Below are 12,845 nucleotides of genomic sequence, written 5' to 3' on the forward strand. Positions count from 1 at the left end.
TACCCCAGGAGCTGCGAAGAATTCATAGGGGAACCAGAAAGGGCAGATCTGAGGGTTGGGGACTGCAGCAAGTGCTCCCCATGCTATCACTGCACCCTCTACCCCAACGCATGGCCAGGGCTCCCCAATAATCACTCGGCGTTGGGGTGCCCCTGCAGCAGTGCTGATGACCACTGGATCCTAGGCGTCTTATCAGCACCAGACACGGTTCCTATCAGCGTGTCACTGCTGCCTGCTGTGCCATTGCCCTCACACTGTGCTGCTGGCTGCTGCTTCTCCACCAACCATCCCCCAGCTGAGGCACTGCACGGGTCAGGTTGGTGGGACCCCTGGGCACTGATGGAACCTGGAGGTGGGAGGAGGAGGATGGGAGGTGGAAGGTGAGAGCTGGGCTGGAGGGTGAAGGTAAAGGGGGAGTCTCCACGCTCCAGGCCATCTGCAGCACAGGGAGGTGCCCTGACCCGCTGCCCCACAGGATGTCTCAGCACAAAGCCGCTCTGATCCACACCAAGGTGGTGACGGGCAGCTGGTGCTGTGTGCTGCCCCACTGTGAGGACGTGTCGGAGGAGCTGAGCGAGGAGGAGTGCAGCATTGCCCGGAAGGCACAGCGCGTGGCACTGGAGGTGCTGGAGGATGCACTACGCAAGGACCGTGTGCTGATGAGGAACCTGAAGGATGTGGTAGTGCTGACTGGGGAGGGAGGAGAAGGCTGGGTGGAGCGTTATGCCATGCTGACTGAGCGGCTGCTGCGGAGCCTTGTTGCACAGCTCCAGCAGGCAGCCTTCCTCAAGAACCCGCGCAAGGCTGGCTCCTATGCCTACGTCAAGAAGAATGCATGGGACCGCACCATCTACCTGTGCCCGCTCTTCTGGCAGGCACCCAGTGAGCTGCAGAAGGACTCGCAGCCCGGCACACTGATCCATGAGGCTTCGCACTTCCTGGGCCTGCATGACATCACTTATGCCACAGCCAGCTTCAGGGCGGGCGGCGGTGGCACAGCCATCTGCACAGACGGGCACATGCCCCTCTCTGAGACCCTGCGGAAGGCGCTGCTCAACGCCAACAGCATCGAGTATGAGTTCGAGATCGTGCTGAGGCACCGGCAGCCCTATCAGGGTGGCTGCTACGCCTGCTGCGGAGAGACGGCACGTAACTCTGTCTGCGAGAATGCACTGCCCTGGGGTGGGCCGGCCTGTGGGCCCCAGAGGTGAGTGTGGCCCAGGATTGGGGCTGTGGGTGGGAAGGCTTCACGGCCACATCCCCAGAGCTGACAGCCCCCTGTCCTGTTCAGCACGGCTGCCAGCACTATCGGGGACATGGTGCAGCTGGCTGTGCTGCCCACCCGGGATGCCATGCGGAGATGCCTGTGGGACATGCGAAGAGTGGCAGAAGCCCTGAGCCAGTGCCAGCGGGCTGTGCTGGTGGCCAACATCACCGGCGGGGTGGTGAGTGTGGCAGGGGGGGTGGCAGCCATAGCCGGGCTGCTGCTGGCCCCTGCTGCGTTGGGTAACGCGCTGCTGTTGGCAGCTGTGGGTTTTGGCATCACCATGGCTGGGAGCATCGCTAGCACTGCCGCCACCATTAGCAGCAGCGTGGGCTGCCTGGTGAGGAAGGGCAAGGCTGAGATGCTGCTGGAGAAGTTTGCTGCACAGGCACAGGTGTTCACGAGCTGCCAGGAGGCTGTGGAGAGGGCACGGACGCTGCTGGAGGCTCTGGGGCAGGAGGAGAACCTGGATGTCATCCTGGGGGTGTTCCGGGTGGTAGTGGGGCTTGGGCGCAGCATCTTCAATGGCAGTAGAGCTCTCAGAGTCAGCACAGTGCTGGCAGGGGCTGGCAATGCCACCATCCTCGCTGGGACAGCCTCCTATGTTCTGCTGGGCCTCTGCCTGGCCCTGGACATATTCTTCATCACCAAGGACTCAGCACACCTGCACCGTGGCACATGCTTGGAGCTGGAGGGGAGAATCCATGCAGCCACAGCCATGCTGGAAAGGGAGTTTGGTGCCATTGATGAGTTCTGCGAGAAAATCAGGCTGATCCTGGAGGAGCAGGAGTGAAGGCTGGCACAGGGCTGAATCCCACACCTGGTGCTCCTGCCCAGCTGCTGGAGACGATGGGAGCCCTCCAGCAGCTTTGAGTGTGCACAGATTTCCAGTAAAGCTATTGTGCTTGCTGCCATTAGCACTCTGCTCTTTTAATTCTGTTGCACCCTAAAGGGCACAGGGCAGGCCCAGAACTCACCAGCTGGACACCCCGCACTGCCTCTCCCACAGGCATTGCTGACCTCTGCAGCTGCTCCTTGTCTGCACTCTGCCACATGCTCCCAGTTCTCCACACCCTGTACTAATATAGTGCCCAGCAGCCACCTGCCAAGAGCACGTAGTGCCCTTTTGGAAGGCTGCGGTGAGGCAGCAACGCCTTCAGAAAATCCCCTGGAGGAAAGCTGTGAGCAACAGAGAAGTGTGTTGTCCTGCCCTGTGTGTTGCTCTCTCTGCAATTGCATGCAAAAATACAGTACACAAATGTGCCACTGACACATGAATGGGCAATTGCAAAAGTCTTTGTTTGCTCGATCGTCACAGCTCGGTGACAGCTCAGGGTTTGTTTTTGCAGCCAGCTTCACCTGATGCCGGCTTGCCGCATTAACATGGGATGTTCTGTTGGCTGATCAAACTGGGCTCCTCTCAGAATGAATGTATCTGTAACGCACCTGCGCTGGCCTCGCTCCCTTCTGTCCCAGATTCAAATTTAAGGGGAATTAAGGATGTGCCCAGGGAAGATCAAAAATAGCAATATTCAGAGCCTGCTGGTTGCTAGCATCCAAACTGTAACAGCCCTGCATTTACACATACGTGTCCTTGCAGTGTGAATCCAAGGAGCAGAGCAGGAACACCTGTATGGCTGAGATAGGTTTCTTTGGGAAAGAATTGCCATAAAGCCCTGGGGGCTCCAGGGGTGTGCAGAGCACTCATTCACTAAAAGCAAGTAGGTTTAGCTGATTTCCTTGGGGATTTCTTCTTTGACGCGGGAATTTCGTGACCAATTGCTGAAAGAAGCAGCCCCAGAAAGTGCTATTGCTGCACTAAGCGTGGCCAGGGGCCTCAGGCAGTCCTGCACCCTGCTCCACAAGCTATTGAAGCACTTCAGGTAGCAGTAAAGGGTAGAAGCAGCTCAGAAACAGCAGGCCTGATGCTGATATCACAACTTCATCAGCACCCTGCTGCAACACCAGCAGAGCTGATGCAGGCAGGAGGAGCAGGAATTTCAAGCACCAGGGACACCATGGCACTGCCCTGGGCAGAAAGCAAAGCCATGGCTGTCACCTTGCAGCTCCCAGCCCAGATACAGGGAGCAGCAGGACACCCAGTGCTGAAGTAAGTCAGCCCTCATCCTACAGTGGAGGGGACACAGTACTCACACTCCTCACACAAGCAATACGCCCAGGCAAGAACCAGGCAGAGGCACTCATTCATCTCTCTTTTATTAGTGTAAACATCCCCCCCTCCTCTCCCCACTATTAAATACAAACCAGGAGCATGGAGCAGCTCCCTCAGTCGCTTTCTCCTTAGGAGATGCGTAGCCGAACCTCCCCTGGAGCCCAGCAGTCTAGGGAGGGATGGGAATGTTGGATACCACATTTCCCCCCAACCCAGGCAAGCAGAGCCAGGAGGAACTCAGGGGGTCAGCATGGCCTACAGGCCACATCCCTGAGGCAGGGACAGCTCTTGTCGGAGGGCTGAGACCTCCGGCGTCCTATCGATACTGCGAAGGCCAAGGCGGCCTGGGTCAGGGTTCCCATGGGGAGCAGCTCACAGTATGGAAACACGGCAGGAGCCCTCCAGCACTTCCCTAAGCCCCAGAGCTGCAGCTCACCTGCTGGCAGCCCGGAAGGCTCAAGCTTCTATCTCCTTGCCACGTGACATATGCTATATCCAACCTCATTATTGCTTTGTTAGGGGCCCACCCCGCTGCTCCAGGCTGCAGCGGCACAAGGACATAGCCCTGCCCACGGCACAGGGCTGATGCTCCCTTTTGCCACAGCGTGCCTTGAGGGCCTGGCCAAGGGAGTTGAATGAGCACCAGGCACAGCCCTGCATCATGGGGGGGAAAGAAGGAAGAGTGGGATCTGCCCCAGTCCCAGCTGGTCCCTCATGGCAGTCACAACTCTGCCACAGGGACTAAGTGTGGAGTGCTTCACGGGACAAAGCGAGGGCCTCCTCCCCACTGGGCCAGCAGCGAGCAAGGTGGCAGCAGGCAGTGCTGGGGTGAGGAGCTGGAGGTCCCAGCATGCAGCTTGGCAGCTACAGCCCAGCTTCACCCCACACTCTGCAGCACTGCAGCCGCCCTGGGACCAGCCCAGGCTGGCAGGCAGCTCTGCTTAGGCAGCGTTGGCAGCAACAGTGACCGCCACACTGGAAGGAGGAAGACAGATTTGGGGCAGCAGATCAGGTAGGGTGGATGGTGAGTCAGGCAGGGCCAGCACCTCTGCGCCCCAGGTTCAGGTGCTGTTCCCCTGCTCCTGCTCAAAGAGTACCATGGCCAGCTGGGAGCGGGACCCAACACCCTCCAGACTGCTCTGCACGCAGCGGTGGTAGATCTCCTCACTAAGCCGTGGGTTGCAGGCCTGGTGCCGGTAGTGCTGTAGCAGGGCGGGCTCCACAGCCCGGAAGACATGAAGGTTGGAGTACTTGATGAACATATCGTAGATGTCCAGGGTCTCCAGGATGTCCTCATTCTCCTGCACGTCACCTGCCATGCGGGTGCGTGCTGCCATGTAGTCAGCGTTGTAGAAGCAGGCCTCGTGGAAGACATCACGGTCAAAGCGTCCTGCATCCCGCAGGAGGTCCAGCATGGCAGGCGGTGCCTGGTTGTGGTAGGCGACAGCAGGGTTGTAGCCCTGAAAGTGGATGGGGAAGAAGACCTGCCAGTTGTTGATGGTATTCATCCGGCAGCGGTTCAGGAAGTCAATGGTGACCTCTGTGCCCACACCGGCCACAAAGAACAATGTGTCCACGGGATGCTTCTTGGAGATGATGTCCATGACCTTGATTTGGGAGGGGGCATCTGTCTTCACGCTGATCCACGGGATCTTCACCTCAGCATACTTGCGTTCATACTCTGTGATCTGGGCCTTCACAGGGGCAAAGATGTCGTTCTGGGTCACCTGCTGGGCCTCGAATGGATCATAGATGAATAGGAAGGTGAGCACTGCGTTCTCACTGCTCTCAAAGGCAGCTGCTGCGTAGGTCTCCAGGAAGTGTGCCGCATGGTCCCGCTCATGGGCAGTGAGCGGCAAGATGACATTGATGCGGCTGGCCTCCGTCACATAGGGCATGGGGATGATCTCCACCTCACTGAGGGGTCGCACCAGGTGCACGCGCTTGGTGACAGAGTGGCTGTGACCCTTCTGTGTGACCACCTCCACCTGCAGGTCCAGCGTGTACTCCATGCCACGCGTGGGGTCAAAGCGCCGGTAGCCATTCACCAGCTGCTGCTTGCGGACGTGCAGCACTGGCTGGTACTTGCGATTCAGCTCCTCCATGGCTGTGGCCACCACATCAGCCACATCAGCTAGGTCTGCACCCTGCAGTTCACACTTGGGGGAGCCATCCACACAGGCATAGACCTGATCCTCTGTGAAGTAGTCCCAGCGCAGCACCTCGAAGCGCGTTTTGGGCTGGAATGGAGGAGGGATGCCAACAGGCCACATGGCACTGTGGTCCCCGTCTGCAGACAGGCTGCTGGCATTCTGAATCTCGAGCTGCAAGGGGAGAAGCAGAGGAGTCAGACCAGGTGGGTGCAGGTACACCTGCTAGGTCACACTACAAACAGCTGATCCCACCCCAGAACAACTGCAGGTCTGAAGGCCCCCACATGAGGGCAGAAAGGTGACCCTGACTGGAAAGTGACAGCAGAATTGCCCAGATCCCACCCAGCCAAGTCAGCTCTCACCTGAAGCTGCTGAATCTCCTGGTATGTCCTCTCCAGCTCCACCTGTGCAAAGTACTTATGCAACCGGTACATCTGAACAGGATCCAGCACAGGGTGGACAGTGAATGCACTCTGGAAATGGAGGTCAGTCTCCTGCTCAGGATCTACATTCTTCCCCAGCTCAAAATACTGGTAATGTAGGCCCTGAATGAGTAAGAGATGGGTTAGAGGTGGCCCAGACCCACAACTCCACCCCACTGCATAAAAGCACAGGAGGCTTCAAGGAAAACAGTGCACAAGAGCCAGCCCTGTAGCTCTGGCAGTCCCTGGAGAAACACTGCCAGGGGCTCTGCTCTGTGCCAGCTCTGCTGCAGGACCTACCTCATGCTCCTCAGTGCAGCTTACTGCCGTGTGATCAATGATGCAGCGTCCCAGCCACTCATCAGGCCGAGAGCTGAGGATGTCATTGCGGCAGGACTCCAGGTGCTGCTGCAGGCGCAGGAGGAGGCTGCGGGACAGCAGGTACCCAAAGCCTCCAGAGCAGTAGCGTCCCTCGGTGTCCCCACCAATGAACTCCTCGGCGCGGCCCAAGTAGAGATGGGTGTCGATGCTGAGGTGGGCCACCAGGCGGTTGATGCGGTGCGCCTCAGTATAGGTGTTATCCTGCACCAGGAAGAACCAGTCAAAGTCATTGACGCAGTGCTCCAGCAGGTAGCGGATGGTCTGGTACATGTTCCAGATGGGCCGCTCATCGCCATGGGTCACCACCATCATGCCGTGGGGCACCTTGCGGCCCCGTGTGCCCGTGAAGTACACCAGGCGCTCCAGACGGTGAGCCAGTGTGCGGTTCACCGCCACCGCCAACGTGCCCAGTGTGCTCTTGGAACTCAGCACACCCACGAAGAGCCGCTGCCGCATCCCCAGCTCCGTGCTGATGTAGCGAGTCCTGCAGAAGGGACAGAACCTGAGCCCACAGTGCCAGCGCTGGGCCACATGTGAGCGCAGCCAGAACCCAGCTGCTGGAACCAGGGGGAAAAATCCCCATCCCACAGCCGCCCCCAGCTGCCACTCACACAATGCTTTCCAGGTTGAATCCTTCCAGCCGGCCCCCAGGCAGGAAGCGACCCCCCCGTGGCTCCCACGCTCACACAGTGGCCCCATTCAGCCCCACGGCTCCCCCCGCCCACCTCCGGTCAGGGACAAGGAGGGCCTTTTAGAACTCGCTCCGTGCCATCGGTGGGGCAAGGGCTGGGGACACAGGGGGACGGGAGGGAGGGGGGGCGCGGCAGGGCAGGCAGGGCTGGGACGGAGCAACAGGAACAGGAGGTCAGGAGGAGGAGAAAGAGCAGGAAGACGCCCTGCAGCAGCCCACGGAGCAGCGGGCAAAGGGCAACACAGCCCGGGGAAGGCAGGCGGGAGCCGGCCGCCCCACCCAGCTCCTCCGCTCGCACCCGTCGAGCCTCGCCCCACACCCGCCGCCCCCCGCCCCGCACCTGACGGCCTTCTTGGCGGCCCTGCCGGGGCTAGGCGGCCGGTAGGGCACGACGCGCGGCTCCCAGCTGTCGGCCCCCAGCCCGCCGGGCACGGCGTTGGGCCTGCGCGCCGCGTTGCCGTTGTGCAGCTCTCCAGCCGGGGGGCCTCCCGGAGAGCCGTCGGAGGGCGGCGGGCGGGCGGCGGGGCGCGGCGGCGGCCCGCAGGGCTCCTCCACCCAGGTAACGCTGAGCAGGCTGAGCGTAAAGCCCAGGGACACGCCGATGGCCACCGGGCCGGCGGGCCGCAGCACCGACAGCACCAGCGACAGCCGCATGGCCGCGCGGCTCCGGGAGTGGACGGGACGGACGGGAGCGGCGGGGGCGGCTCCCGCTACCCGCTCGCGGCGCCGCCGTCCGACGTGTCACCCCCGGGCTCCGCCCCCCTACGTCACGGAGGGGAGCCAATAGGAGGCCCCCGCGTTAGTGACGTCACGGCGCGGAGCGGCAGAGAGAGGGAAAGGGGCGGCGTGGGGGCGGGGCCTGGTTGCTAGGAGACCGCGCGGCCTAGCGCCAGGCCCGGCCCCGCCGCGCTGCGGGGAGGCCCTGCGGGAGGCGGGCGGGCAGCCAGCAGCTCGGGGCGCCGCGGGACTGTGCTCCCAGCACGCCTGGGCCGGAAAAGCGTTCCCAATTAAGGAGCAATTAAGGCCTCGAGCCTTTAGGAGCCCCGCGAGGCCGAGCTTCACTCAAGGCCTGGCCAAGCGCTCTGCAGCCATCAGCCCCGGTGCCCGGGGCCCCACATGAGCAACGGGGAGCTGCTTAGGAACGAGGGAAGGGCCGCTCAGCCAGCAGAGCCTGACGCATCCCCTCTGCAAGCTGAGGCACAGCAAGGGGCCGAGGCTGCAGGGTCCTTCTCAGGCCCTGCTGTGTGAGGGAGCAGCTGGCAGCGTCACGCAGAATGTGGGACAGTTGTCCAAATGCAGCCCATTCAGAGGCTTTCTTCTGAATAGGCGAGGAAGTGGAATAGGCAGAGGCGGTCACATGGAGAGCAGTTTTATAGAGGTGCCAGAAGGGGAAACATGCAAAAGAAAGAAATGAGCAGCGATTTTCCATGGAAAATGGCCAGAAAGCAAATGGGATCATGAACAGCGAAAGTTGTCTTTGTTTTCTGTATGCACAAAAACATGACAGAAATAGATACGTTTGATTTCCTTCCCAAATGCAAATATTTAATGTTGATCACCTAACACGAACCCAAATAATTCTATGCTTGTGATAGAAAGAGACACTTGGCTCTGAAAGTGCTCTCATTGGCCTGGGCTTGAATTCAAACACAGGAAGGGACCGGAAACAGCACCAATCCTTCAGAGCCACGACACAGAGCTCTGAAAGCCGAACCAAGACAGCAAAGCCCTGCAGCAGCCTCCCCCTCTTGCAGCCCATTGAGGCAGCAGCCAAGCCCAGGGCCCTGAGCATGGTCCCCACAAGCTCTGAGGCAAAGCAGTCCCCCAGTCACGGCACCGCTGCCTGGGCAGCCCTGGCAGCTGCAGCTCTGGGCTTTGTCTCAGGCTGGCGTGGGGCTGTTGGGGGCTGCCAGAGGAACGGTGCCTCTGCCAAGAGCCTGCTGCCTGCCAGGAGGGGCCGTGCCTGGGGGCTCTGAGAGCTGCAGCTGGGAGATGGAAGCCAGGGGAATTCTGCCTCTGCAGAGCAGCTGGTCGTTCCATTTACCCAACCTCCTGCCTGGGTGAGCAGCAGCTGTAGGTTCCACAGACACAAGCACCTTTCCTTTTTGCTAATTTCCCCACGTGCATGATTCAAAGCAAGGCACAGAACACCACAGAACGGAGCCTGGTGCATGGCCTGGTGCACACCCTGATGCATGTCCCAGGGCTCTCTGTAGCACACAGTCCAACACCTTGGTGCACAGCCCAACACATGCTGCAATTCACAACCCCAATGCACAGCCTGAAGTCTGAGTGCACGCTCTGGCACACTCTGGCTCCCTATACAGTCTGCAATGCAAGCCCTAATGCCCCAAAATTCAGCCCCACTGCACGTCCTGAGCGTGCCCCAACGCACTGCCCCACGCCACCCCAGCCCCGTCGCTGAAGCCCCGCCCCCTCCCAGAGGCCCCGCCCCCTTCCGGCGAGGCCCCGCCCCGGCGGCGCGGTGACGTCAGGCGGAGCTGTCCGCTCAGCACCGCGCCGCCACCATGCGCGGGGGCCGGGGCCGGGGCCGGGAGCGCCGAGCGCCGCGGGGTCGCCGCCGCTGCATGGCCGGGAGCGCAGGTGCGGGGCGGGTGCCGCGCGGGGTGGACCGGGGCGAAGCAGCGCGGAACGCACGGAGCGCCGGCGGCGGGCGGGGCCTGGGAGTACCGCCGGCGGCGGGCGGGCGGGGCTGCGGGCGCGGACGGGGTTCGGGCGAGCGAGGGCCCCGCGGTCGCTGCGGGCCGGGGGAGCCCCGCCGCCCCCGCCTCGAACAAAGAGCGAGGCGGAGCGGCCCGGCAGCCCTTGCGGCCGTCGCGTAGCAACGCCGCGCCGAGCCCGCCCCGCCGGGGGCCGGGGAGCGGGACGGGGCGGGAGGTGGGGGGGAGGGAGCCGGCGGAGCCGGGCCGGTGGGTGCGGGGCGCGGGCGGCGCCGGGCAGGGTGACCCCTGCTACCGCTAATAGGATCGGCGCGTGAGCGGCTTTGTGCGGAGCGTGGGGTAATCCGGGGCGGAACGCGGCGGCGGGGCGGCGGGGCCGCCCGATTGCGGGGATACGGCGGCGGGGTTCGGCTGTAGGAGCGGTGCCGGAGTCCCGCGACCGGGCCCGGCGGCGCGGTGGCGGCGGATGGCGGAGCGCCAATGAGCGGCGCGGCGCTCCCCTAGCAACAGGGCCGCGCCAATGGGCGCCCGCGGCCGCCCGCAGCGCTGCCCGCGCCCCGCAGCCCATCCCCTGTCCGGGGAAGGGCTGGGGGCAGCGCTGCTCCGTGCTTTCCCCGCGCCGTGCCCGCCCGCACCCCGCGCGGTATCGCCTCCCGGCGGGTAAAGTCCAATCCCGTTTAGCCTCCTCGCGAGGGCATAGGGGTTTAGGCAGGCACGCGCCCCCCAAGATTAGGGGCTGCGCTCAGCCCGCCCCGCAGCCGGCGGCGGGCGGTTTGCAGCCGGCGGGGCGGTGGGGAGCGCTGAGGCGTCCCCGGGGTGCATTTGTGCCAGGGATGGGGCATGCTGCGGTGGCATAATTACAGACCGGTAACGCTCGGGGGGTGGTTGCTTTGAGGCTGCTGTAACGTGGCACTCAGAAGGATAATCGGTGACATTATACAGGTCCCAAACAAACTGAGCCTAGAAGCGTGTCCCAGGAACAAAGAGGTGTGGGACCAGTCCGCAGGTGGGAGCGAGCAGACAGAGGGCTTAATTGGGCTTAAGCCGGAGCTGGATCCGTCTTTGCAAGGGATTATTACCCCTCCGTCTGTGCAGGCACCGCAGGAGCAGGGCAGCCCCCAGCCCCGTCCTGACCCCTGGGTCAGTGTGAGCAGAGCACAGGGTAGGGGCAGCAGCTCCCGTCAGCCTCATGGGTTGGTGTGGGGCCGGGTCAGGCACACGGACCTGCTTTCCATAAGGACACTGCACACTGGAACGGGGATGAAAAATAGCCAGAAATATGATTAGAGGATTGGTGAAAATGCCTTAGAGTACAAGCGTTAAGAGCTCAATCTGTTTAGCCTATAAAAATAGAAGATTGAGGGGTGACTTAATTACTGAGCATAATTACTTCCCAGGCAGAAAATGCCAGGTAGTGGCAGGCTCTCCCATCCAGAAGGGAAAGGCAGCAGGAGGGTCAGCAGCAGGAGATGGATGCTGTCCCCCTGCACCTTTTGTCTCCAGCCCAGCCGTGATGGAGCCATTTTCCCACGGATGGGTACTGGGATTTGGGGCAATTGTCTGAGCTTGGCACGGAGCCTGGCTGGTGTCTGGGCCAGGAGCATCCCAGGGATGGGATGTGGGTCTGCAGCCTGCTTTGCAGGGGGATGGAGGATGGAGTGGGCACCAGCCAGGTGGGCACCACCTGCATTCCCTCTCTTCTCCCCTCTCTCTGCAGCCGGATCCGGTGCCAGGGCACAGATTTGCCCACAAGCGATGGGACAGGAGCAAAGCTTTTGATGCGTCTCCCAGGACTCCCCAGAGCCATGACTGCAACTGTGCAGACGCTGCGCTTCAAGCTGCTGCCGCACGACACAGGCCAGGAGTGGGTGCACAGCTGCCAGCAGGAGATTGAGCGCCGCTACCAGGTGGTGCCCTCTGTGGTGTGTGCCATGTGCTGCCTCTTTGGGATTATCTACTGCTTCTTTGGTGAGCCAGGCTGGGGCATAGTAGCTGGAGAGTGAGCAGGGAGGGGAAAATAGGGACGCCTGATGGCCATGTCCGCCGCTGACAGTGGTGGTCTCTCTGCAGGTTACCGCTGCTTCAAGGCTGTCATGTTCCTGACGGGACTGATGTTCGGCTCCATCATCATCTTCATGCTGTGCTACAAGGAGCGGGTGCTGGACACGCAACTGAGCGTGGAGGCATCAGTGGGCATCGGGCTGGGCATTGGAGTGCTGTGCGGGCTGGTCACCATGCTGGTGCGCAGCGTCGGCCTCTTCATGGTAGGGCTGCTGCTGGGGCTGTTGCTGGCGGTGGCCACGCTGGTGGTGATGGAGCAGTTCTACCACCCACCTACGGTGTGGATCCCCATCGCGCTGCTGCTGGGTGTGGGGATGCTCTTTGCCGTGCTCACCCTGCAGTGGCAGCGTTTCTTCACCACCCTCTCCACCGCCGTCTTCGGCAGCGCCATTATGACCGTCACCGTCGATTACTTCATCGAGCTCTTCCTGCTGGTGCAGTACATCTACGAGCGCATCAAGGTGGCCCCCGCTCGCCCTGTGTGCTGGTACAGCTGGGTCATCCTGGGCATCTGGCCTCTGCTCACTGTGCTGGGTGTCCTGGTCCAGTGGAAGGTCACGGCCGAGGGCTACTCTCACACTGAAGGTGAGCAGAGGTTGGGGAAAAAAGGGAGAGGGTGAGGTTGGACACGATATTGGGGTGCCACCAGCGGGCGGTTCGGGTGCAACAATGTTTTGAGGTGCTGACCACCCCCCCACCCCACAGTGATCATCAGCCGGCAGCAGCGCCGTGTGCAGCTGATGCGCATCAAGCAGCGGGAGGACCGCAAAGAGAAGAAGAAGAAGCGGAGGCCCCACCACCCACCGCCCCACCAGCACAAGGCCCACCCGCCCGAGCCTGCCTACCGCCGCAAGCCCAACCCCGTGCGCCGCTTCGATGGGGACGTGCTCTCCCCAGTGAGTCCCACGCCCAGGGTAGAGATCTCCCCAGGCCTTGGCCGGCTCTTCCTTCTGCGGGGAGGGGATGGGATGGGATGGGATGGGATGGGATGGGATGGGATGGGATGGGATGGGATGGGA

The 12,845-nt window shown here is 62.0% G+C and overlaps 3 protein-coding genes across 9 annotated transcripts in view; 2 read left to right on the top strand and 1 right to left on the bottom strand.

Annotated features, from left to right (window-relative positions):
* Window positions 1–215: 215 nt before the first annotated feature.
* LOC122193065 lies at window positions 216–2,181 on the top strand. Of its 4 annotated transcripts, XM_042893775.1 has the most exons (4): window positions 335–380; window positions 476–680; window positions 876–1,207; window positions 1,292–2,181. In XM_042893775.1, the coding sequence occupies exons 1-4, from the start codon at window positions 340–342 to the stop codon at window positions 2,055–2,057; spliced, it is 1,344 nt and encodes a 447-aa protein (XP_042749709.1). In that variant the 5' UTR covers window positions 335–339; the 3' UTR covers window positions 2,058–2,181. The 4 variants fall into 4 exon arrangements, with proteins under 4 accessions (XP_042749708.1, XP_042749707.1, XP_042749709.1 ...); XM_042893774.1 differs by lacking the exon at window positions 335–380 and adding an exon at window positions 216–316 and having other exon boundaries at window positions 476–1,207; XM_042893773.1 differs by having other exon boundaries at window positions 311–352; window positions 432–1,207.
* A 1,283-nt stretch (window positions 2,182–3,464) lies between these two features.
* Window positions 3,465–7,738, bottom strand: CHPF (chondroitin polymerizing factor). The gene is made up of 4 exons (XM_042893771.1): window positions 7,425–7,738; window positions 6,313–6,877; window positions 5,953–6,135; window positions 3,465–5,761 (listed from the first exon to the last, which is right to left on the bottom strand). The coding sequence occupies exons 1-4, from the start codon at window positions 7,736–7,738 to the stop codon at window positions 4,499–4,501; spliced, it is 2,325 nt and encodes a 774-aa protein (XP_042749705.1). The 3' UTR covers window positions 3,465–4,498.
* A 1,914-nt stretch (window positions 7,739–9,652) lies between these two features.
* The window catches only part of TMEM198 (transmembrane protein 198), a 4,612-nt gene continuing 1,419 nt past the window's right edge, over window positions 9,653–12,845 (top strand). Inside the window, exons 1-4 of one of the 4 annotated variants that reach the window (XM_042893769.1) lie at window positions 9,653–9,688; window positions 11,483–11,733; window positions 11,836–12,411; window positions 12,532–12,740. In XM_042893769.1, coding sequence (XP_042749703.1) covers window positions 11,544–11,733; window positions 11,836–12,411; window positions 12,532–12,740 — 975 coding nt within the window. In that variant the 5' untranslated portion in view covers window positions 9,653–9,688; window positions 11,483–11,543. Of the gene's footprint in view, window positions 9,689–10,027; window positions 10,105–10,920; window positions 11,734–11,835; window positions 12,412–12,531; window positions 12,741–12,845 lie in introns of those variants that run through there. The other 3 variants (XM_042893768.1, XM_042893766.1, XM_042893767.1) reach the window with 3 other exon arrangements.

The sequence above is a fragment of the Lagopus leucura genome, unplaced genomic scaffold (genome assembly GCF_019238085.1).
Source record: "Lagopus leucura isolate 7727_CA_CO unplaced genomic scaffold, USGS_WTPT01 71-10_obj-0_obj, whole genome shotgun sequence".
Taxonomy (NCBI): Eukaryota; Metazoa; Chordata; class Aves; order Galliformes; family Phasianidae; genus Lagopus; species Lagopus leucura.

What these genes read in the sequence shown, in the direction of transcription:
- LOC122193065 (XM_042893772.1), top strand. Translation starts at nt 340, where the DNA reads ATGGAACCTGGAGGTGGGAGGAGGAGGATGGGAGGTGGAAG. An exon ending in AGGAGGATGGGAGGTGGAAG is followed by an intron (nt 381 to 475) that starts GTGAGAGCTGGG and finishes GCTGCCCCACAG; the next exon opens with GATGTCTCAGCACAAAGCCG. An exon ending in CCGGCCTGTGGGCCCCAGAG is followed by an intron (nt 1,208 to 1,291) that starts GTGAGTGTGGCC and finishes TGTCCTGTTCAG; the next exon opens with CACGGCTGCCAGCACTATCG.
- CHPF (XM_042893771.1), bottom strand. Translation starts at nt 7,738, where the DNA reads ATGCGGCTGTCGCTGGTGCTGTCGGTGCTGCGGCCCGCCGGCCCGGTG. An exon ending in GCCGCCAAGAAGGCCGTCAG is followed by an intron (nt 6,878 to 7,424) that starts GTGCGGGGCGGG and finishes TCCCTTCTGCAG; the next exon opens with GACTCGCTACATCAGCACGG. An exon ending in GCTGCACTGAGGAGCATGAG is followed by an intron (nt 6,136 to 6,312) that starts GTAGGTCCTGCA and finishes TTACTCATTCAG; the next exon opens with GGCCTACATTACCAGTATTT.